Raw genomic sequence first — 25,653 nt, forward strand, 5'->3', positions numbered from 1 at the left:
TACTGCAAATTTTATACTGGTTATTGATAAAACTTCTGTTTTAATGTTCTGGAAATAGGCTTGTACAGCCAGTGTTTTAACAGGTAGCACATTCCCAGTATTATTCCCAGTATGCAAACCGTGCTCCTATTTTCTGGTGGTGGACAGGAAACACAGTATAATGCCTGTCCTACTGCTAACCCACCTACCTCTGTTCATCTCTGAAGCCCTTCTTATGTTTCCCAGGAAGGCCAGCTCAAGACATTTGAGGCTCAAGAGGGAATATCTCTGCCATGCTAATTAACACGGGGGCAAAATGTGCCAAGTTCTCCTGCACAAGCTAATGAAAATGAAAATTGCAGCACGGCTCAGCCAGACGAAATTCACAATAGACTGTGGTTTCATAGGTCATCTCTGTCTCCTTCCCTCCTGTTTCACAGAGAAAAAACAAGGCACATAAATGGCAAAATGTTTTATTTGTCCTTTTTGAAAAACACTGTTGACCATCATCTATAGCAATACCAGGCTGTAAAACACGTCTCATGATTTGACACTTCATTATGAAAAGCACAGTATTCTCCAAGTTCTATAGCCCTGGTCCCCAACTATCAGGAAGCCACTCTGAGAAAGTACAATGTATGGGCCAAGGCATTTTGCTGCCTGAGGCAAAGGACAGAGTGGAGTTTTCCCCTCCCATCCCATCTGCACAAGACAACCAGGCTGGCAGCTGGATCTTATTTCAACACTAGCGACAGAATAATGCCCTCCGCACCTGCGGGCAGCAGGCTAGTTCAGGAGGTGCAGCACAGGACATGTGGCACACAGAAGGGAATGGCAAGGGAGGAGTCAAGAGAAACACAGGGTGGCTGCTGCCACCGCCTCCAATCATCTGCCAACTGAGGGTTCATTCTGCCTAATGATAGGGACAGCCCTGGAAAGCAGAAGGCGTGGCAGGCTGACACCCCAATCCTCACTCTCTAAAGCAGCCTGCCAGCATACCTCGCTGGTCTCTTTACACTTGGTCTCTTTACACTTCTCTCACCTCTGCATTGGCAACGAGGGAACATTTTTCAGGAAAGCAGATTTGGCCCCAAGGGCAGATCTCCTTTCTACTGCCTTAGGAAACAGCTTGCCTAGAAAATTGACAGGTACCAGGCAATTTTGTTAAGTATATATTTATAGGTGATCTCGCTATTGTACATAAACCTATAAATGAACACATCTTGCAGCTTCACTAATGAAGAGATTGGGACTCCTGAAGAGAAGTTGGAAGTCAGCTATTGGGAATCTAGTTGAGGTATAGAGGGTTTCAAAGACCCACAAAGAAAGCTATACCACCTGGATACCATCATGGTTCACATTCAGGAATTGATTTCCTCACCTCCTAAGTTTATCATGCAAAAACAGACTTAATACTCAGTTCTGAGCACATCGCAGTAAGCATGGATTATTTATTGGAATTAACCAAATTCTACTTTTCTTTAGAACAAAAGTTATCAATATATTTTTTTTAAAAAAAATGCTAACAGAAGAGAGGCGAAAACCTTACAACATATTTTAGGGAACTAACAACTTCTGTGATAAGTACCTTTGCCTTGGTTCTTAATAAACAGGCAAGAATTAAGATTTATTCTGGTAAAAGAGCAACTGCCTTTATTCTCTACTACATTCAACTTTACATGTGCATCCAGAGTTTGGGGCAGCCCATGAAGAAAGTATAACTGGCCCAAGGCCAGCCAGTAAATTTTAGCACTGTGCAAGCTTTGAATGGGACTTACTGGTCCACCTCCAACACTGTACCCCTAAAACCTGGTTCCGAGCAAAGACAGTCTTCACTCACTAGTAGGACAAAGTCCTGCTTAAGCTTGAAGTGGTACAGACTTCCTTGAATCACTATAAATAAGGGGTCACACATTTGGACTGGTGTTAGCAGCCAGCCATTATTGGTGGCTTCTTCTTTCTCTGTGGCTTCTGACAGATGTAGAGAACTGAAACCACTATAATTTTTCTGCTGTGTATTTGGCTCCAAAAAGTCTCAAGCAAAAGCGATTCAATCTGCTTCTGAATGTTTCCATAGCCTGGTGCAGAGAGACTTGAACACACTCCCCCCCACCACGTATGTCAGATAATGTGGAGCGGGAAGAAAAGTGGTGTCCGGCATTGGGCATAAAGAGAGAGGTCCTTCCCCACTGAGATCCAACACAATTCCCATCAAATTTGCATGTAGTCCACAAAAGCTTGTGCTGTAATACACTTGTTCAGCCTTTAAGGTGCCACCAGACTCTTGGTTTTAGCAAATTTGGTAGAGCTGATGGTTTTATAGATAAAATAGAATCCAACATATACTTCCCACCCACCCCCTCTATTCTTTCATTTAGTTCAACCATAAAAAGTATCAGCTATGTAGTGTTACGGAAAATATCTGGCATCTGAAGGTGCTACTTTGCTGAAAAATGTTAAGGTGGGAAACACAGTGTTAAGAAAAGGCGTAACAAACAAGGCTAGCCTTATTTGTCAAGTCTAGGCAGCTGGGTGGTCAACACTTTTCCTGCAGCACATTCTTCTCCCTCCCTAAGAAGTAGTAGGGATAGAAGGTTCAATGCAAAGGGAGAGAGGGAAGGAAGGAAGGAAAGCTCAGGCAATAAGCAAGCAATTCCAGCAGAAGCTCACCCAAACCTGCTAAATCAATGTTCTCTGCAAGACAAAGAGTACCAAAAGGGGTCTGAAGAGGGCCTGTGTGTCAAGAAGTAGGACAATTGAAGGGTGGGAGGGCTGTAGTAACTCAGCAAAGAAGACTATGTAGCAGGGTGGATAAAAAGAAAAAAATGGATTTTTTCATTTAAACTGGATTTTTTTGAGTTAAATCGGATTTTTAAAAGAAAATGCTTTTGGGGGAAAAATATTTCTAAAGATAGTTTTCTATTTAAGTTACATTATAGTCTAAAGACTATTCATCAAGAAAGAAGGATTTGTTTTAAGTTTTTAATGTGTGTTAAAACTCAGTCTGTTTTTTCCCCCAAAATCGTTTAACCACATCAGTTAACAAACATGGATACATATGCTATGTTATTGTTTTAGTTAAATAAATTGTTTAAGTTGTTATTAAGGAAATGATTATTTTTCTCCTTCCAATAAAGTACAGCAGAAAAGTTGTCCAAATATAAACAATAATTTCATAATTATCTGTTTATATATTTCTAATAGTATAACCAAATCAGTAATTTTTGATATAAGTGTAAAAACTACTCTGAAAAATTATTATTCCAAAAATGAAACTTTCATGTTTGTTAAGATTATACCAGCAAGAACAAGTCTTTCTGTAAAAAAGTGATTTAAATCAAGTCTTACTGACTAGTGATTTAAAGAGTGATTTAAACTGATTTGATTTAAATCAAATCAAATCCACCCTGCTATGTAGGGGCACAAACCAGTCTGAGCCTTTAGGAGGGAATGGGGAAAAGAAAAATGGGATATATACTTCCAGACCTGCACAGGGGCACATCTACACTGTCACTGCTGTAGGGGGTGACTGTGCACTTTTGCGTACCACATCCTGGAGAATCCAGTTGAGGAATCCAGTTGGCTGGACAAGACGTGCAACACTCTGGCGCTAAGCTTTATGAAGAGGCATGTGGATGTAGGACCCTTCCTGGCTGTATGAATCCTGCTGCTAGAGATACAAGATAAACACAGAAAATAAATCCTGCACTTGGGACAGCCACAGCTGGAGACAGACACAGGCTAAGAAAAATTAGGAGACACGGGCCAAAGAGGGAGTCAGTCCATAATCTGCAGCTTCCTAGTTTGCATTTCATAGGTGCAACGAGCAGAAAGACAACCTATCACAGTTCCAATGTCGTCTTTTGCCTCACGTCAATTCACAAGAGTACCTTGAAATTCAACACACACAACTATGGCATTTCTAAGGAAAAACAAAATTCACAAAAGCAAACCTGTTTGGAAATTTGGTTCTATCACCCCAAACCAGTTTGAGATTTTTCTACTGATAACAATGTACATTGTACATTACATTTATATTTCATCAATATATTACTTAGAACATCATGTTACTCAGATCATGTTATATATCAGCACACAAAAATATACATGAGACTCACATACAAAACCATGTGGTAACCCATATAGAGATGGCAGCAGCCAAGTTCCTTTCTGCCTTCTGAACACCAAGAAAATGGTAACACACATTCCAAAAATGGCACCTTCCTAGTATTCTAGGACTTGAAACCCAGTGGATTTGCTACATCTTGGGAGTTAACCTTAAAATTAAAGTGCTCTTCAAAACGTTGGCATCTATAGTCTTTCTGATGCGAGACGACTACAAGAGAAGTCTTTTGCCGCTATGCGTCACACAGCAATGCAAACATTTACCACTCACTGCTGTTGTCAGAGAGCCTCAAATTCAGTAGTGCATCCCACCCCCTACCTCTAGCGTACATTCAAGAGTTTTTGTTTCATTTATTAATGTGGGTGGTGGATCCGGACGCTTCGTCTGCACTATCTTCTGTTTGGGATTTTTAATTTCATCTTCCTCTTCTGTTTCACTTTCACACACATGAACGACGACACTGGGAGTGGATTCTGTTCCTGCATGAAGCTCATACTTCTCCCCTAGAGGATAGGACAAATTACAGCATTATTGTATCAGTATGGTGGACAGAACACTATAAAAGGTGTGTGTGTGTGTGTGTGTGTGTGTGTGTGTGTGTGTATCTATATATCTATATATCTCCCGTCTAAAATTCTAAACAGCGTATCAAAACTACAGGACAATTTGAGTAGAAATGACCTACTCAACATCACTTGCTCCCAGTCCCTTTACCCCTGATGTAATCTCTCACTGCCTCCATAAGTTTGCCTCACAGACAAAGCAACTTCCAACTTGTGGTGCCAACAACCAGCACCACTGGGGAGCAGGAAATCAATCTGCTCAAACTGCAGAATCAAATTTTAAACAATCCATTCCAACTTAACATCGTAAGTTTTGTGGTTATGGAATTCCGTTTACATTTTGTATCAAATTTATTCTTTTTACCTATAGTCCCTTATTGCGGTCTATTGCAGACAGAAAAGTTCACAAAAGTTATTAGACGACAGACATTTATGGTAGCCCCCTCACCCCTCACTCATATTAGTCATTTTTGGTCCCAAAACAAAGCAAAGCTTTTTTTTTTTAAAAAAAGTTTCCTTTCAAAGTCATCTCGGGACCATTTTTACGTGTCACAGGTTACCAGGCAAGTGGCAATTTACAAGCCTGCTGTTATCATTTTTTCTAATATAGAAATGGAGAAAGCAAGGCATAAAGAAAGCATTCCTACCAGGGCCCAATTTTGAAACAGCACAGAGCAAGTCATAGTTTATCATGGGAGTGGCATCTTCACTTGGCTTCCATCCTACTGGTGGAGATGCAGGTGGCGATATCAGGAACTGTTTGACAGGCTGTGGTGGCAAGAGGTAAGATTTGTCTCCCACTTCATTGGGTACCTGAACCTGAAAAAACAAATGCAGTCAGAACAGTAAGAGGAGGATATTATTCTCCTGAAAGATAGTTCTTAACTCTTTTTCTAGCCTAGCCACACAATTCAAAAACCTCTTTCACTGTCTGGAGAAGGAATCCAGATACTAAACGCACAGTTTCCTTCCCTGTAGCTATTTTAGTTAAACACTGACCATGCCATCAGTATAGACTACACTGACTAAGCTCTTATCAAATGCCTACACTACAAATGCACTATAGAATGGTTTTTAGTTCTTAGCTCATCCATTCTTCCAGCTGGGGAGGCCACTACCATGCAATTTTACAGCCAGGGATCTGCTCAAAGCTATCCACTGAATCATTGGCTAAGCAAGGAATAGATCCCCAGCCTCATGACTAATGAAATGACTACATCCAGGGTTGTGCATGTGCTGCGATTGTGTGCAGGGACGAATATCATATGCGACTGCAGTATTTTCTTCTTTACAATAATGTTTCTAGCGCTTATGGCTGTAAATAATGTTTCTAGCGCTATGACTGATTTCCGATGAAATAAAAAAGCCAGGAATGGCCAAACAAGAAGCCCAGTGGTGGTGGGAGGGAAGGAAGGGGAATAGTCACGCCCTGTTTGGATTCTTACTCCTCTTCTTCACTACTGAAGCTAGAATAAAATGAACACAAGACAAAAAATGAATAATTGTATGAGGTAAGAGAAATGCAGGTCACAGGAACAATACTTTCTAAGGGTAGAGTTTTACATTTTTTTAAAAAAGCATTGAGTGCATAGAGCCCTGACCCTCCATAGTGAAGCACAGCAGCTCATAAAACATCTGCAAGGAACATACTGGCTTGTGTACATTCCTTTCTGAAAGGAAAACATAGCCTTATGGCCACCAACTGTTCTGGTTGGGGTTGCACTAAATAATATATAATGTTTCAGAATTCTTGGAAGACTGGGTGAGGTCCCTGCAGACTGGAGGCAGGCAAATGTCTCTTTAGAAGATGATGTGATTATTAAGACCCAGCATAGGTTTTTCAAAAACAAGTCATGCCAGATGAATATCATTTCCTTTTTTGATAGTTACAAGCTTGGTGGGTGAGGGGAATGCTGTGGGTGTAGTGTATCTTGATTTCACTAAGGCTTTTGACAAAGTCCCCCATTATATTCTTGCGAGGAAGCTGGTAAAATATGGGCTGGATGAGGTAACTAATGGTTCCTCTTCATCCAGAAAAAGGTGACAAGTAGGGTGCCACAGGGTTCGGGGCTGGGTCCATTGTTGTTCAATAACTTTATGAATAACTTGGATGTAGGGATAGTGGGGATGCTCATCAAATTTGAAGATGACACCAAACTTGGAGGGGTAGCTAATGCAACGGAAGACAGCATCGGGATTCAAGATGGCCTTAACAGATTGGAGAACTGGGCCCAAACTAACAAAATGAATTTCAATAAGGACAAATGTAAGGTTCCACACTTAGGCAGGAAGAACCAGATGCACAAATATTAAATGGGGGGGAGGGGGCTGGTTTGCCAGTAGTTCATGTGAAAAGGATCCAAGCTTAACATGAGTAAACAGTGTGGTGCAGCAGCACAAAAGCTAAAGAGGAGATATGATAGCCATTTTCAAATTTCTAAAGGGCTGGTCACATGAAAGATGGAGAAAGCTTGTTTTCTCCTGCTCGGGAGGGTAGGACCTAAACCAAAGGATTCAAGTTACAAGAAAGGAGATTCTGACTAAACATCTGACTAAACTTTCTGATGGTAAGAGTTGTTTGACAATGGAATGGACTCCTTTGGAATGTGGTGGACTCTGCTTCACTGGAGATTTCTAAGCAGAGGATGGATGGTCATCTATAATGTCTCTTGCTTGTCTGGATGTGGAAATGAGGCTAATCTACAAAAGGTAATAATTACATTTGTTGCCTGCTCACTTTTGTCTCTGGTCTAGAACAGAACAGGTCAAAAAGACAGGCAGTGTTTGCCATCACGTGTTTAAATTGCTACTGGAAAAATACATGGAAGGCTTAATAAATTATCCACAAGGGGTAAGATAGATAAGGTGCTTCACACCTGGATAATATGGAAGAGAGATGTCACCTTGGATAGGAGGACAGGATACAAAACTTGACAAACACGCATGCATGCATACCTGGGCAAAATACAGCTTGAGTTTTTTCCCATTGAAGTCGGTCTCATGAAGTTCTATTCGAGCTCTTGCTGCTGCTTCTGGATTGCTAAAATTTATCCTTACTCTTCTAAAGCTTTTAAATAGCTGGAATGTAACATGTTCATCGTAGATTGAGAAGAGAGCTTCAAACCGTTCCTAGGGATTGAAACAGAGCATTTTTGCTGTTAAGGTTCCTCAAAGTTTACTACTGCAGGTTAGAACTACAAAATCAAGTTGGTAATGTTCTTTAGTAGAGTTCTACCTACACGGGGACGCGGGTGGCGCTGTGGGCTAAAGCCTCAGCGCCTAGGGCTTGCCGATCGAAAGGTCGGCGGTTCGAATCCCCGCGGCGGGGTGCGCTCCCGCTGCTTGGTCCCAGCGCCTGCCCACCTAGCAGTTCGAAAGCACCCCCGGGGGCAAGTAGATAAATAGGTACCGCTTACCAGCGGGAAGGTAAACGGCGTTCCGTGTGCGGCTCTGGCTCGCCAGAGCAGCGTTGTCACGCTGGCCACGTGACCCGGAAGTGTCTCCGGACAGCGCTGGCCCCCGGCCAATAGATGTGAGATGGGCGCACAAACCCCAGAGTCTGTCAAGACTGGCCCGTACGGGCAGGGGTACCTTTACCTACACCTGTATTGAGCATCAGTAGAAAAACAAAACCAACTGCCTCATATTTATGTAAATAGGAGTTATATTCAACAAAAGATTGTATATAATGTAATGCTTGCAGGGCCATCTAGTGGCCAATCTCAAAGTCTTTTACATACTAGGATATGAAAAAGGTGCAAAGTGTTTTACAGTTAACTAGCTTTTTCATACTTCAAAACAAAGTGGGGAGGGGGGATTCCACCTTCAGGGTTTTCCTTTTATGGATTTTACATTCACACTGAACTTTTCATTTGTGACTATTTGATAATCTCATTTGCATGCATGGGGATCCTATGAAATAAAGCATTGTAGCCAAGAGATAGTGATTTATGGTAATCAGGGATTTGAATTCTGGTTTGACAGAAACTTAATCTTGTGAAGTGCCCCTGAGGAAGGCTGTCATCAACTGAAATATATTGATCATCTTATTGTTTCACAGGGACTATTACTACTGATAACGTTTTATCTTTCAGTGATATTTTGAGGCTTTGCCTCTTCTTTTGCCTCCTGTTGTTGTTTTTGTCTTGTCTATTCCCCCCCCCCCTTTAACAGGGATTAGACTAGTGGATCTCAAACTTTCTTCTCCATGCCACACGTTCAGAATAAAAATTTGTTCATGCCACACCATTCCTTTTATTGGTAAGAAATATATTGAAAACAAAAAGAAACAACTCCTAGCAGGGCTTGATTTATAACATAGAACACAACTACTTTATAATATGATCATGGGACATCCAGAAAGTATAAAACAATGCAGATACATAAGAACATGAATCATTCCCAAGTATAATTATAAACAAGCCTCTTAAATATGTACCTTAAGGATGTATACAAACTCAATGAGGTGTGTGATCTTACTTTTGCTGGGTAATCATATTTATATTAGGTCTAATTTGAGACAAACTAACATCTCCTCATCAACACAAATAAGCCTTTCTCTCTTCTGATCTTTCATATTTGTCAGAGTTGAAAATCCTTGTTCACAACAATATGTCATGCAGAATTGTAGAAGAATAGCCAATGCTCTTGAAGAAAGACATGCATACTGTTTCTGGTTGTACGCTCCCAAAAAAATCTTATGATACAATATGATACCACACACTGGAATGTTTAAATCCTACTTGGATTGTCCCTGAATCTTCCCGCCACACTTGCCATCCTCTCCTGCCACACCAGTGTGGCGCGTCACACCATTTGAGAACGCCTGCCACAGCGATCAGGAGGAACCCCTGCTACCAAAGGTCTGGCCGCCGTCCCATCACCTGGAGCATCCATGGCAGGGAAACCGAGGAGGTGGGAATTTCCAAGGACGCCAGAGTGCAGCAATTCGTTGCTGCTGGTGGTTAATGGAGTGGGGGGACGATCCTGGATGTTGGGACTCCCATTGCCACTAGCGTCGCTTGTTTGGTACTTAGAAATGGCCGCCCAAAAAGGCCTTGAGGATCGCATGTGGCCTGCATGTTGGACCACCCCTGCTGTAGATGAAAAGGCTAAAATAAGTTTTTTCAAATGGGTGGAGAATTTAAGTACTAAGATCTTTCTCGAGAATAACTTTTTAGTAAATAATGTGATTGAAAGCTACTAATATGTGTTGTGTCCACGCTACTTACATGGGAAGGCAACTGATAGTTTTTAAAATGCTGTAGAGGAACTGGTATTTTTAAAATCAAGCTTATTCATAGGAAGCCACCATTCCTCTGAATGAGTTCAATCTCATTGATGACCTTGTATTTCTGCTGACTGATGACTCACCAGGCAGTCACAGTAGTTTCATCTGACTCATTTTTTACTAGAAGTTTAGAACATGAGGCAGCTAGAAAAGCTGCAGGGATCTAGCATTAACAATTCATACATCTGATAGTGTCAACAGATGTAGATATTTACAAAACATTGCTAACAGGCAGGCAATTTGTACATGCATTCCTATCATTATTAATTCAACTTCTTGCCCGCACTTCACTACAAGGTAAAGGTAAAGGTAAAGGTACCCCTGCCCGAACGGGCCAGTCTTGACAGACTCTGGGGTTTGTGCGCCCATCTCACATCTATTGGCCGGGGGCCAGCGCTGTCCGAAGACACTTCCGGGTCACGTGGCCAGCGTGACAACGCTGCTCTGGCGAGCCAGAGCCGCACACGGAACGCCGTTTACCTTCCCGCTGGTAAGCGGTACCTATTTATCTACTTGCCCCCGGGGGTGCTTTCGAACTGCTAGGTGGGCAGGCGCTGGGACCGAGCAGCGGGAGCGCACCCCGCCGCGGGGATTCGAACCGCCGACCTTTCGATCGGCAAGCCCTAGGCGCTGAGGCTTTAGCCCACAGCGCCACCCGCGTCCCTCACTACAAGGTACAACAATTTAAAAATACACTACTAAAACCAGTTTAAAAGAAATAGAATAATAGGATGGGTCCTAAAAACATCTGTCAGATGCCAAAGGACAGGGTAGATACGTGCAAGTTCAGCACATGAGGGAAATTGAATAAGGTACCAGATGCACCTCTGTGGTGAGGGAATTCCACAACTTAGCAGCTGCCACAGAAAATGTCGTCTCCTGGGCTGCCAGTCCCCAAATTGTGAGGGCAGTGAAACAAGAAAGCCCCCTTTATATGTAGATGTTTTAATATGGTTAGTGATGTAAGAGAACGGTCCTACCACTTACTGGCATCGTACACACAGGTCATATGTTATGCTAGTGATACTCGAATACCCTGCTGACCCTGTGGGACACCCATGATCAGAAAAATGGTGTGTGGGGGGGAAAGAGTTAATCCAGGGGTGGGAAACCAGTGGCCCTCCATAAATTACTGGACTACACCTCCCATTATCGCTGACCTTTGGTCATGCTGGCTGATGAAAGTTGGACATGTGGAGGGCCACAGGTTCCCATTCCTGGTTTAAAAACCTCATCTGCCTGCATTTCACTTAAAATTGAATGTCAGGCTAATGAATCAGAGAAGGCAACAGAGTTGAAGCTGTGCATTTCCACTCCATCATCTGTGGCTGACTATTTTGGAAAGATGGAATTGCTGGTGGATCCAGATGTATGAAATGGTGTTTCTGATGGTGTTTCCTGCTTGGCAGGGGGTTGGACTCGATGGCCCTTGTGGTCTCTTCCAACTCTATGATTCTATGATTCTAAATGTAGGGACCAGGCATTGAGCAAGTATACAGACCTTGCACCAGACAAGCATGATACACATTCACTAGGAGATGAAATATTCTTTTATCAGGGATTTGGTAATATTGCTCCATAGAAGAAGCCAGCATTAGATAGGAAACGCAAGTAGTATATCATCACACCATTAGTCCATCTTGCTCAACACTAACTGCACCAGAGTTTTCAGCTTGAGGGCCACATGCTGGCTGGGGGGGGGGGAGAGAGACAAAAGTTGGGCAGAGCAATAGATGTGACTCACTTTTGTAAAGCAGGCTACATTCCAGACACAGGGAAGTCTGAGGTTTCTATCTGCTGCTCCTCCATTTCTCCGTCCGAACAAGAATAAGTAATTATCACAGTTCAAAAACACATTCCAACCAGGCAAAAAACAAAACAAAACTTGAGGAGGATTTGGAGCAGGGTCAGTGAGGGACATGGGCTGGAGAGGGTCACAGGCCTGATGTTCCCAATGCCCGGTCTACACTAAGAGGCTGCAGCACTTCAAAATTTTAGTGAGGAGACAGGCTGTACAGTGGTACCTCGGGTTAAGAACTTAATTCGTTCCGGAGGTCCGTTCTTAACCTGAAACCGTTCTTATCCTGAAGCACCACTTGAGCTAATGGGGCCTCCTGCTGCCGCCACACCTCTGGATCACAATTTCTGTTCTCATCCTGAAGCAAAGTTCTTAATCCGAGGTACTATTTCTGGGTGAGCGGAGTCTGTAACCTGAAGCATCTGTAACCTGAAGCATCTGTAACCCGAGGTACCACTGTAGTGGCAAGACATAAAAAAGTCAAGAATTCTGCTTAAAACAGAGCAGCATGCAATAGTAGTATTGTTGTTGTTGTTTAGTTGTTTGGTCATGTCCGACTCTTCGTGACCCCATGGAGCAGAGCACGCCAGGCACTCCTGTCTTCCACTGCCTCCCACAGTTTGGTCAAACTCATGCTGGTAGCTTCAAGAACACTGTCCAACCATCTCGTCCTCTGTCGTCCCCCTCTCCTTGTGCCCTCCATCTTTCCCAACATCAGGGTCTTTTCCAGGGAGTCTTCTCTTCTCATGAGGTGGCCAAAGTATTGGAGCCTCAGCTTCACGATCTGTCCTTCCAGTGAGCACTCAACAGCAGTATACAAAACTCTTTAAGCCAGAATGGTTATACTATGGCTCTCTAGCTGTTGTTGGACCAATTCTTATCAGCCCCAGCCAATAGTCAGGGACCAGTTTTATGTCCAGCAACACCTGGAGGATCACAGGTTAGCCACCCCTGCTTTAGGACAATAAAACTGAGCTCTGCAAGGATGTTTAAGTTTATAATAAATTTAATTCAAGAAACTGTTAGAAGAACCAGCTAAACAAGGTAATAAAAACCTCATCAGAATGCAAAAAAATCCCATCCAGAAACAAGACTATCTTCAACATACCACACTAGAAATAAGCACCTTTAAAAAAGATACTGAACTATTTCACTTCCACTGGGTGCAAACTTTGAAAAAGAAAGGTCTACTAAGAAAACAACTCACCATCTCATGAGAGCAGGCATCTTTTAGTTAGTTGCGTTTACCATCACCCACCCAAGCAGCAATAGGAGTGTTATTACATCAGCTATTACATAATTCTCTCTTCTATCCAAGAGCTGTTAAGTAAGCTGCTTTTAAAATTATATGCATATCTAATATGACAACATGTTGCCAGCTCCTTTTCCTGGGGATGGAAAGATGCTTTAGTTTCCCCCTGGTGTATTTTGGGCCCCAGGAATCTAAACACACACCTATTGAATATGCCCTTGCTGGAACCACTGAGGCAAAGAAATTCTCATTTATGGATGCCTAGGGCTACTTGCTGCCAAAAATAAATATCTTATTTCACTATTTAACCCCCTTTAAGCCATAGAACTCTGGCACAGAAGGGCCCCCCAAGGTCAGGGTTTGGGGCTGTGAATTGTAAATTGAGAGAAGTGCTTGCAATAAAATAAAAGTATGCAGCGTAACACACAGCACTACATCATCTCCAGTCACATTTGCCCAAGATGACCTTGTGCAAAGGAGGCACAATTTTGTTAAGTCACCATGTTTTTCAGAACATTGGGAAATGAACATGCAGAGGCAGCCAAATGAATAGATCAGGCTTATGGGATAACATATCAGGCAGTTACTGAGATGAGATAATAAGGATTATAGGAAACAAGACCAAAATAATCATACCGGGTTATTTTTGCAGTGAAGCATTCCCGGGATGGGTCCCTGCCTCCTTTGCTTTATGCAGTGAGCCAGAAACAACAACTGCACAGAGCTTGGCTACATAGCAGATGAGCTCTACGCAGAATGCAAGGCAGGAAGAGATAAGTATTTCCATGATGGGGTCAGACCTGTAAGTATCCATGATTTTCTAGTAAACTAGAAATCTCAGATAATGGCCAGCTTTAAAAAACTGATAAAATGCAACAGTTGGATTGACAAGACCTATCCACCCACAGGTTGGAACTTCTGTAACCTGCTTAAATATATATTTCCCTCAAATTTAAAAATCAAAGGGTGTTCAAAATAAGCAGGTCAAACGTAAGAAAAAATAGTTTCAGAAGGTGGTGTGGGTTTAGCTGCACAACACACCCAATAGTTGCACAGCACATTTTCAGCAACAATGGTTCAATAAATATTTTCAGCTTTTTATTCTGCTCAATCCCAGATGCTCCGTGTGGATTACAACACTGTATATACAACAAAGAAAACCAGACAAATGTTAATCTCTGCACATGACCTACTCTCAATTCCCCTTTCCTTGTGTGCATTTTTTTTAGTTTTTAAGTTTGATGATAGGACCAGTTTCTCTTTTTCTCCTTCTTCAAACAGTAGCTAAGAACATGGTTGGGGTGTGGAACTCACCTGATCTCCTGGCAGCTGAGTTGCCACTGCTTTCTGGGATGGTGAATGGCAAGACAGAAGGAAAGAGGTCATGGTTCAAATGTACTGGCAGGAACACTGGGGCATTTGCCCCACACCAACCTCCCTGCTGCACTGCAGGAGGCAGCTGTCAGGCGAGGCAACTCCCACTACCCAACCATGCTGCCTGCTACTGAAAAACACACAGATACTCCCACCTAGGCTTGCTCCCATGGCCCTATGGTTTGAGAGTCCTCTCCCTTTTTATAAACTGCTGTTTGTTTTCCAACCAAGGAATTTTATGAAATTAATAAATTAATAAACATTAATCCTAAAACATCTGACCCTGAAATTATAAGCATTCAAACCCCACCCCACCCCACTGGAGTTTCGAATGTCACCTTTCTGATGCTTATCTCTCACTCTAGAGAGCTCTTATTCATTTAGATAGGATGCATAGTATATCTTCCCTACTGGATTCCTTTCCTAATCTTTTAATGCCTCCAAGAGCCTCAAACAGAGGAAAAATACCTCCCATGCTAGACTAAACTATTTCTCCTCCTCCTCAGCAGATTATATTTCCTTTCTAACATGGGGTGTGTGTGTCAGCATTCACCAAAACTACTCCTTTTGTATTCTTTAATACTACCATATTTAATCTGGTATCTGAAACTGTCAGGTTTAAATTTCTCATAGTGTAATCTTATGCATGTCCACCCATAAGTATGTCCCAGGTAAGTGTGAATAATACAAGACTGCAATATAAGACTGTGCATAAGACTGAATGGTGTTATGGAAACATCTCCATAAACAGAGGTGAATATTAGTAGCTAACATTATTTCAGCAAAACAGAATGCTGATCAGATGTTACAACTAACACCTGCTATATCAGAAATTAAGAAAAACTGGTGTTTATTCAACATTCAAGGTCATGTTAGCTCCTCTGTCAACTGCAAAAAAAGAAATCTGAAACACAAGACTGGAAAATGTAATTCAGAACAATATAATTCAGCCTGATTTGTATCTGAACCATATTATGAACAGTTTTAGTCAGTGAAATTGTAGACTTGCCATTCTGCTTAAAAGCTTTTTTTGGGCACCACAAATATCAGCCAGCTGCAGAAGCTACATTTCAGTTCCAAGAAACTATGGTTTTTTGGAGCAGGAACAAACAACAAGCTCCCTTCTCCCTTCTTGAATGCCCAGCTGCAGATACTTCCTGATTTTTTAATCAGTTTCCCTAGTTAATTTGTGATGTCCCAACAGAGAAACTGTGGTTTAAACACTCCTTACAAACATGAGGACAGAAGGAAAATATTTGGGGGGGGGGAGTGGGATCACATGTTCATTACTTTTGCAAAAAAGGATAGTTTGTTGGAATGGAAATAGTGTGTCTGAACCCAACTAACACCCACCAGCTGATGGAACCTAAATTACAGCTGGTGGGGGAAAAGAGGTAGGGAATAGGAAGCAGGCTGCCTGGGCTTTTAAAACTTTGATTCCAGAGTCTAGACGTTTACAAATACTTACTCAACAACTGTTACACTCAATTTTATTGTATGTTTGCAATTTTAAGATATTCTGTTTGAAATAGATGAAAGATTAATCCAACTCTAGGGAACAATATTAAGGCTATTTAAATTGTGATGAATCGCATTTTAAACAGACTAGAAAAAAGAAGACACTAAAAGGCAAGTCTTTATTCCCTTTTAAAAAATCCACATGAGAGATCTGTAGCACACAAAGCTTATCTAAAATCCAGTATTTCACACAACACTTGATACCAGCAGAAAAAAGCATGTTTTGTCAGCAACACATATTATAAAAATGTAAATCTATATTAATCCAGGAGCACATTCAGCCTTGCACAGAGCTGTCATGGAAACATGCCTGCTTACGCATGATCTACCTTACTCTGGGACTGCCATGACAATGAAAAATAATAATAGTGTTTTACTCCCTCTACATGAATAAATATCTGTTTGTTTTAAAGAAAGATGACAGAGAGGGAGAAGAATTTAAAAAGCAGTTCAATATTTAAATGATTTTGAGAACTTCAGGATCAGATCTCAGTAACAGCATTCACACTCCTGGAAGAGGTCTATTTGCTTATACAAAACCTGTTTCTTCAAAGCATTCTATTCCGCCAAAATTATAGGAACTTAAAGTGACCCAGAGAAAGCCATTATAAAATGCTATAGAAGCTAATCTAAGTTCCAAGGCGTATTCTAAAGCCTGGTGTGTGACTAATTCAGCAGCTTTGATATTTTCATTATCTGCCTTGGTTTTCTTCAGAAAGAAATGTGCAGCCTTGCTATAGGCAACAAGGTACTTCATGCAGGTAAGTGAGCTGGCTAAGGGTGTGTATGTGGAGAGCTCCACAATCCCTTTGTGCCCAGCACGGTAATGAAATAGGCTCTGCCAGCCCTCAGCAAGCTATTAAAATTCTGTGGGGATATTTATGAGGCTTGAAATGTTGGATACCTCATAAAAATTGTTTGCAGAACAAACTGGCCTTCCCGTGCTTAAGGTTGCAATCCTATGAGTGTTTACACTGGCCCAAATCTCAACAACTGCAGCAAGGATTGCATAGGATTGCAATGCATAAACCATACAACTGCTGCTCAATACTGTAAGCAATGCCAACTCTGTTTATTTATTTATATAGCAATCACAATCTCTGCTTTCTAAACAAGTAGTTAATACAAAATTATGAGCAAATTAGATGAAAATTTTGAGGTAATCTAAAAAGCACATGGAGCTTCTGCAAGAGTGGGTTTATTTACAAGTATCCATACCTGGTACAAGTTGTCCTCTCCATTGAAATGAAGAGGGAAATTCTACATGTGCATTCATACAAGATGTGCTTAATATAAGAAGGAGCTTCTCTGTTTAATCTGGGAAATGTTTATCATATCTTAGGGAGGAGCAAAGGGACTGTGTGTGTGCCAATAAAACAAGATATGACAGGCCAAACCACTCTTATGCACATGGCTGATTTAATAAGTAGTACTCAAAACACCATGCATTTGAGGATCTACTTCTTATTTTTTTCCATATTATTTTTTGGGTGGTAGTGTTACTGTTGCAACTCAATAGTGGGTGCCAATGCAGACCCACCAGTTGAACATCCAAGCTGTAGAAGATTCTTCCAGACCACTGTTTGGAACTAAAGAAAAGCTAAGTACAATACCGAATATTTCCCATTCACTTCCCTTTCTGCATAATCTATTCTTATCTGGCCCCTCATAAAAAACAAAGCAATATCATATGTGTATTTGGATCATGTGAACTTAAAGTTGCCTGTATCAGATAAATTACCAGTGTAAGATATAAAGGCACACTTTTTTTAACAGGCATTTTAATAGATCAACACTAGTTTGGTCCATGTCTTACCTTTTGCTCTTGAACTTCAAACACTGTTTCATGAACACTACAGGCGAAGAGTGAGGTAGGCAGGTCACTTAAATCCATCATCTCTTCCAAGTCTTCTTCATTTTCTCCAAAAATCATTTCTTCCTCTTCTTCTAGGTCACTGCTGTAAAGATCTGACTGACTGTCACTCCACGCCTTCATTGTATCTCTAATCATTGTCCACTCAAAGCAATCTTCCTTAATTTGTATTCCAGACTTGAAGCAGGAGTCTGCCTAAAGAGAAAACAAGAGAATTGTACGGTACTGTTTTACTTGAAGTTTTAATGTTTAGTTATCATGTGCAGGAAAAAGATCTATGGGAAGGTAGTTTCTTAAAAAAACCCTGAGACCATTCTTTCAAGTGTGAGAACTTTTCATTTATTTGAGATTTCTGAATTGCAGGGGGTTGGACTAGGATGACCCTTAGGATCCATTTCCAACTCTACAGTTATGTTTCTGTCTATTCAGATGACTGATAAAATATAGTTTTGTATGAAGCTTTATCACTATAGTGGCCAAAATAGCACTCACAAGCAGCTGAATGACATTTATTTGTTCTGTCTCTAAAAGGACATCAAGGAGGAGCAATGACAAGTTTTTCCAGTAAGCAAGTTCCACAGAAACAGAGCTACCACTGTGAACACCCTTGATCCTCCAAAGTTTGCAGCCAGAGCTGAGCCTCATAGATCTTGATCACATATACTAGTCCGTGAAGAAACCTAGGATGCTAAACAAGATCACTTAGTAGTATGCTGAGGCTGCAATCTGATTTGGAAATAAGTGCTACTGAACAAAGAAGTTTTTACTTCTTACAAACAATCAGAGGAGAGAACTGGAGAGACTGGAAGTTGTTTAGTTGCTTTGTTAATGAGGCACATGGCATATCTCATTTGGAACAGCGAAATCAGTAAGCCTGCAGGAAAGGCTGGCAGGGCACTGATGTGTAGGGGCAAATATGGTCCTAAAGTCTTGGCTAGCAAGGCCCAGGCCAGGCCAAAATTGCGGACCCCTCTGTAAAATAGTAAGTACTTCTGTAAAAATCTTTACAGAAGTACTTACTATTGGTGTGTTTAACAATGAAAGTTATTCGAAATGTGTTTGGTACTATCAGCTTAATAAATGGTGTTTGTAGAAGCCGTGCAAATAGCTTTCAATAATATTCTGCTGGTTTCAATTTCAAAAGAAGCAATGTTTAGGAAAATAATTAAATATTTAGAAATATATTGACTTAATCAATATTTCTGACGGTGTGCATTAACAGTCAACAATGTACATTTTAAAGTATTGCCCAAATTATATCAGCCAGCTGGATATTCTCTAGAATTACAAAATGAAGATATATGCTTCATAAAACATACATATACAAATCAATAATTCAGTGGAGTTCCACACTTAAGCTTGAAAACACTTAAAAAGTAGGGACTTCTCTGCTCCCCAGTCCTTGTCACATTCTCAAGGTGCCTTACCACAATATCATCAGTACTCCAATAACTGGTCCTGAAGCAAAAAGAACACAGGACACAGCAAAGAAAAGAAAAGATATTTCAAACTCCTGTGGCCTTCCCTGGATCACAACAGTAAGTTAGCTACATTGTAGTTGGGGCACATCTACACAATACATATCAAACTGAAATGAGAACAAGGCACGGCATGCAATTTAATCCCTCACTCAACCCTGTTGCGACACATGGCTTCCAGCAGGGATTGTGAAGGCTTGGTTTGTGCACGGGGGAAAGAACTATATGAAGTAATTCACCCACAGTGCAGGAATACATATATTAGGGAAAAAGAAATAGTAAATCAAATCAAAATGACTATATATCTATGAAATCAGCAGCTTTTGGGCAGCAATATGCCCAAAATGTGACAAATATCTAAGATAGAGCAGTGTGGGGTAGGAGGAGAAAAGTATCAGAAATATTCAGTTATATACATAAAAGTACAGTGGTACCTTGGTTTAAGAACACTCCTGTTTATGAACGATTTGGTTTATGAACTCCGCAAAACCGGAAGTAGTGTTCCGGTTTGTGAACTTTGCCTCGGGCTACAGACGGAAACTGAATGGTGGAAGGGCACCAGCGGCGGGAAGCCTCATTAGGGAAAGGGCGTCTTGGTTTAAGAACGGTTTTGGTTTAAGAATGGACTTCAGGAACGGATTAAGTTCATAAACCGAAGTACCAGAGTATATTATAATGGTTGGAAACAGCCTTGGGTTAAATATATTAGATGGCCATTACTTTAGTCAGTCAATAAAAATTTCAGGAATGATACAGGACACTACATTGTTTGTAAGAGAGAACAGAAATAAGTAGCAGTATCATCATTCCGTAGACAGGTGACTTCACAAGTCAAGTCCCAAACATTTCAGTTTGGAAGATGAGTAGGAAAGCAGAGCAATGAGGAACTTTCTTTAAACCATTATATTTAAACCAATTATATACCATTTAACTACAGTAGGTTTTTTTAAAAAAAAAATATTGGCGTTCTTTCTGCTTAGAGGCTAACTTTGCATGAACATTTAGTGCTCAAGAAGCATAGAATCATAGAATCATAGAATCATAGAATCAAGCAGGACTCCGCAGCCAAAACATTTACTGCATATTTGTTTTTTTATGTTAAGCACATAATGTTTGGATGGGGGTGGTCCAACTGTTAACTGAGAAATTTAGTACAGAATTCTAGAAACCCGATTCAGCATTGCATCTTCCTTAAACTGAGAGGGGAGGGGCACTGATGAAGAAGGGAACACAAACTGAAACAATTTGCTTAAAGGATCAGGCTACGATTAAAGAGCAGCATTTTCTGCTTTCTGTAAACACTCTGTCTTTACAAGAAGGATTGCAAAGTGACATTTTTAGTAAAAAGACCTTCAACAGAAAGAAATGCTGATCTACAAAGAAATCTACAATGCAGCAAACTACATTGCGTTATCCGATGAAAAGGAGGTTACAGCTACAGTACAGAACACTAGCTTCAAGCTTTATGGGCTGCTGAACTGAGATGACATAAGTAACCTTAAATGACCTCTGTTTCAGTTTTTCCATTTACAAACAGATAACAATAGACTGACAATTGCAAGGTTCTTAAAGAGAACCACAACCCATGACTGGGTACAGATTGGCTCATGAACTTTTTGTTCTTATAATATAACAAAATGACTAATAGATTGAATTAAGAGGTTGGAATTTTATGCATTCAAAGATTGCCTGTAATCTTTTTGCAATGAAGAACTAAAAACTGATGGAACTGCTTTGAGCTGAGGACTGGTTGTGAAAACTGTGTGAAACTGTATCAACAGAAAAAGTAGTAATATACACATAGGAGTTTTGAAATTAAATGGTTCATTGTACTTTTAAATTTTAAAAATCAAAACCATGTATGAAATACAAAAGTTTTGCTTAATGACCTGATTTACTATTTCTCAGTAGAGAGATTTTAAAAGTAAAAAGGCACACAGAACCTGTGTGTGTATTCAAGCACTGAAAGCAAACATATAGCATTGCTGCGGTATTTAATATCCCTTATTATTTAGCAGCCTATGACTATCATTATAACATGATTTGTGGCCACTTTCTTACTCATCTTTTGGTAGAGTGGGTTGAGTTATACCTGCCTGTGTGTGTGTTTTACATTTTATTCTGGTTTTTATACTTGGTTTTAATGATTGTATCAGTTTGCAAGTTGCTTTGGGACACTTCTTGGAAAAACAATAAAAAATAATATCAACAACAAAGAAAGAGGAGCTTTAAGGAGCTGTTCTTAGGCTTATATGGAAAGATATTCATTCTATTATTTATTTTAAAATTTCACAGAAAAACAATTTAAATCTTTGACTGAGAAAACAGTGCACATGCCCACATTTAAATTTAAGCTAAAACGGTCTTCCAGAAAAGGCAAAACATTTTTTACCCAAATAACGCATGAGCATGTGAGTTTTCATAATCTATGATGTAATGTGTAAAATTATACTTATTTCCTTCTGTAACACTACAGTGTACCATTTCTCTGAAGAATGTATGTTTTACATAAGGAAATTTGTAAAACTGAATCTGTTGTTCTACAGAAGATGCTGACAGAAAAGAACAGAAAAAGTATTTTTAGGGTAAGAAAATAAATTGTCAAACATTTTTACTGAGCATCTTTTATTTGCATTGCTAGAATTAAAGCAAAAAGAGGATTTTATAAAAAGTAATGGTGGGGATGAAGGCAAACACTTACTAACTGAAGTGGTTTGAAACTTAGGCTGCAATCTTAAACACATAGGAACAATCCCCTCTGAACACAGTAGGGCATATTTCCAAATCACATGGCAGAGAATTCTGCTTTTAATCTACCACCGCTTAAAACTCTGATGTTCATGACTTGGGAAGGCGAAATCTGTAAACTGATGAAGCAGAAAAATAGAAAAATATTTCCAAAGTTAATTCCTATGCTACAAAATTCAAGCTTACCCAAACTGCAAAGGACAGATACGTTGGTATATGAATGCAAGTAGCTTGATGTTAAAGATTATTTTCCATTTCCACTTTAGGGCAAACATTTACCTTTTGGATCCACATGGAGGACACAGAGAATGAACCCACGGGTTCCTTTAACCTGTGTGTCTGTGCCTATGACATACTTCGTTGTGCTGACAAACCCATCCGCACCAATCAATGAGGAAATTATACATTCTAATTGAAACAAGTCAAGAACTCCACCTCTTCCCTAATGAAAACATTATCCTCCCCACCCCATCCATTACCACCACCACCACCTCTTCCTCCTCCTCTTTGGATGAGGCGAGTGAATTATCATTCTATCAGAAGTAATGGGGAACCTTGGTTTCTCAGTCTATGAACAAGTAGCAGTGAGAATGCCAGAAAGAAATTAGAAATATCTGCTGCCAGTTTAAAACTGTGGTTTACTTTAACTATGGTTTCAGAACAAGCAACAATCTTTAACCACAATATGATCCTGGCTTGATGTCACTAAACAAGCCACAACTCTGAGGGATCATCCACACCTACCGTCTGCCCTGTCCTTTACTGGTCTGTGTCTGAGTGTGGTGGTTTGGGTTTTTTTCGGTTTTTATTTTGCCCCACCACTTTCCCCAGGAAAACCCGCTCTTTAATGCTGAATTGGAACAAACAGCAATTAGGGTTTTCTACGGATTGCTGAGAACATTAAAGAGCAGGTTTTTGCAGGGGAAGTGGTGGTGCAAAAAAAAAATGTGCTCGAACACAGACTGGAAAAACGTGGACCTGTGCCTAGAAAGTATGGAGGAAAATTAGTGTGGATGAGCCCTGAGACTGGACATCACAGGGCATCAGAGCAAGTTTAAAACCGGCCACAGATGCTTCTAATCTCCTCTTCTAGCACACAAACAGGAGAGGGGAGTGGGATACCCAATATTTGCCATGGCTCATTCATGTGATGGAGAAACCAGTTTCCCATCACACCGGAGGCACACATAGTGCCTTTATGGAACAGAGGAGAAAGTACAAGAAATAAGGGCTAAGCCAACAAGAAACATAGATAAGAGTAACCAGTGGTAAATGAAGTATCAATAAGGCAGGTCTAAATAGTGTAAAGAGCACAATAAAAAAAATGAAAAGATGGACAACTGGAAGAAAGGAATGACTGGCTTAGCAATGGAGAAGGGCAGAAAGAAGCAATAAAGAGCAGCAATGATGCACATGTAACAGAAAGGGGATAGAAAGGTTGGTGAGAAGAGATGGGGGCACAGGAATAATAGATGTGTGCAAACAGGCAAGGCAACAAGTTGCTTTAGAAGCAGGGAAAATAAGCAGGATAAGAAATGCCTGGGAGAAGTAAGGCCAGAAAACGCACATTAAAAAGGAGCGAGGCCAACGCAGAGGAGAAAAATGAGGAAGAAAAATAATCGGTTCTGGAGCTGGCGAAGGGGAGCATTGGTAACATATTTGTAGGAGGCAGTAAGGGGGAGCGGACAGAGGCAGGTGCTGTTGAGAGGCAACAGTAGGGAATAGATGAAGGCATCACCCCCTTGCAGACAGCAAAAGGAAAAAAGGGGTGGTGACAATAGATTCCTGAGTTGGGGGGGGTGGCAGAAGGGCACAGCTGCCCACATAGGTGGGGGATGGGGGCAGTCAAGGGCAGGCCAACATCTCCTCTGGAATGGAATAGTAGAGGATTCAAGGGGTTCGATATGAAGGGGGCAGAAAAGGGAGCCAGCAGCAGCACTGGGAAGAGGTACTAAGAATTGAAAAAAAGAAGGGCTTAGGACACAATGCCCTTCCGAGGTTGAGCAGGAAGCAGAGAAGAAAGACAGACACAACAGTCTCTTGAGCAGGTGATGGTAATAAGAAGACCTTGCTAAGATGGACCACATCAGATGTCCACCTATTCCAGCTTCCTGTTTCCATCAGTGACCAAGAGAGGTGCCTTCGGGAAAACCCACAAGCAGGGCATGAAAGCAGGAGATAGCAGCCTCCTCCTCCCTGTCGTCTGCCCCCACCATGTAGTAGTGAAAGATACACTGCCTCTGTCCATGGAGGTTCCAACTGCGTGACGGTGCGCGCATTAAATTAAAAAATAAAAGAGGAGGAAGAAGAAACGATGTTGACAACGAACCGCTCACAGGGGTCGATAAGGACCGGTCGAGTTGGGGGGGGGGAGAGGGTCCACAGAAATGGGGCACGGGAGGGGCTAGCTTGCAATAATTGGGGGAGGCATTCCTGGACAATAGAGGGTAAGAAACGAGAGCAGGGGACCGGGGTTGGATGTAGGGGAAGCAGGCGAGAGGAGGGCGGCAACGGCTCCCCTCAGACCAAGTGTGGCGAGGGCAGCGAAGGACAAGGAAGCCACACCCGGCATGGGGGGCGGGGAGCTTATGGCAAGGGGGAAAGGGCAAAAGGACCCGGGGTGTGGTGGGGGGAGAGGAAAAAGCGAGGGCAGAATGGGCTCCCGGGTTCCCTCCGTCCTCACTCACCGTCTCCTCCGCGTCGGGATCAGAGCCGCGGCCACCGGCGCCTCCCTGCTCCTCTCAGGCGCCCCTCCGCCCCGCCCAGCCAAAGAGGAAGGCGAGCTCAGGGCCAGCCAGGCACGACCAGCCTGCGGATCGGCAGCGCCTCGGAAAGAGCCCAGAGAGCCCCTCCCTCTTCGATGCTGCTGCTGCAGCTGCTCTTCCTCCGACAGAGAGCGCGCCGCCGCGCAGCTCCCGAGGCCGCGCTTACCAGTTTTCTTCTCGGGCATGCGCGTCTCTCTCTCCCACTTTACTTGAGTGAGTGACCCGGATAGAGGAGAAGTTGAGGGCACGGGAGGGGAAGGAACGAACGGGTGGGAGACGCGCGTTTATCCCCCCCTCCTTATGAGGGACCCCCCCCAGTCTTCTCTGTGGTTGGTAGCCTAGGTCACGGGGTGGAGCAGAAAAGGCGGGATTTTATTTCCCCTTCAGCAACTCTTTCTTCCTTCCCCTCAGTGAGGGAGGTGGAGTGGAGGAGGGTATACCTCAGCGGGGTTCAACTGGTCCAGAGTAGAAACCTGCCTCCCGACTCCCAATGCACAACATGAGACCCACTTTCACACGTTCATTTTTCACTTACACTTAATGGCGCTAATCAGCCCTGAGTGGTCACTGGAAGGACAGATCATGAAGCTGAGGCTCCAATACTTTGGCCCCCTCATGAGAAGAGAAGGCTCCCTGGAAAAGACCCTGATGTTGGGAAAGATGGAGGGCACAAGGAGAAGGGGACGACAGAGGACGAGATGGTTGGACAGTGTTCTTGAAGCTACCAGCATGAGTTTGACCAAAATGCGGGAGGCGGTGGAAGACAGAAGTGCCTGGCGTGCTCTGGTCCATGTGGTCATGAAGAGTCGGACATGACTAAACGACTAAACAACAACAACAAGGCGCATTATCTCGAAATGGTAATTCACAGAAGGACATACACGGTGTT

General features: G+C 41.9%; 1 protein-coding gene across 4 annotated transcripts; it reads right to left on the minus strand.

The window, feature by feature from the left end:
• Positions 1-436: 436 nt before the first annotated feature.
• RCAN3 (RCAN family member 3) lies at positions 437-25,327 on the minus strand. Of its 4 annotated transcripts, XM_082232072.1 has the most exons (6): positions 24,687-25,327; positions 21,953-22,118; positions 17,717-17,968; positions 7,624-7,797; positions 5,316-5,487; positions 437-4,608 (listed from the first exon to the last, which is right to left on the minus strand). In XM_082232072.1, exons 3-6 carry the CDS (start codon positions 17,909-17,911, stop codon positions 4,400-4,402), a joined length of 750 nt encoding a protein of 249 aa, XP_082088198.1. In that variant the 5' UTR covers positions 17,912-17,968; positions 21,953-22,118; positions 24,687-25,327; the 3' UTR covers positions 437-4,399. The 4 variants fall into 4 exon arrangements, with proteins under 4 accessions (XP_082088198.1, XP_082088197.1, XP_082088196.1 ...); XM_082232071.1 differs by lacking the exon at positions 21,953-22,118 and having other exon boundaries at positions 17,717-17,964; XM_082232070.1 differs by lacking the exon at positions 21,953-22,118 and having other exon boundaries at positions 24,687-25,326.
• Positions 25,328-25,653: the final 326 nt, after the last annotated feature.

Source organism: Podarcis vaucheri (assembly GCF_965113315.1).
Source record: "Podarcis vaucheri genome assembly, chromosome: 7".
Classification (NCBI taxonomy): Eukaryota; Metazoa; Chordata; class Lepidosauria; order Squamata; family Lacertidae; genus Podarcis; species Podarcis vaucheri.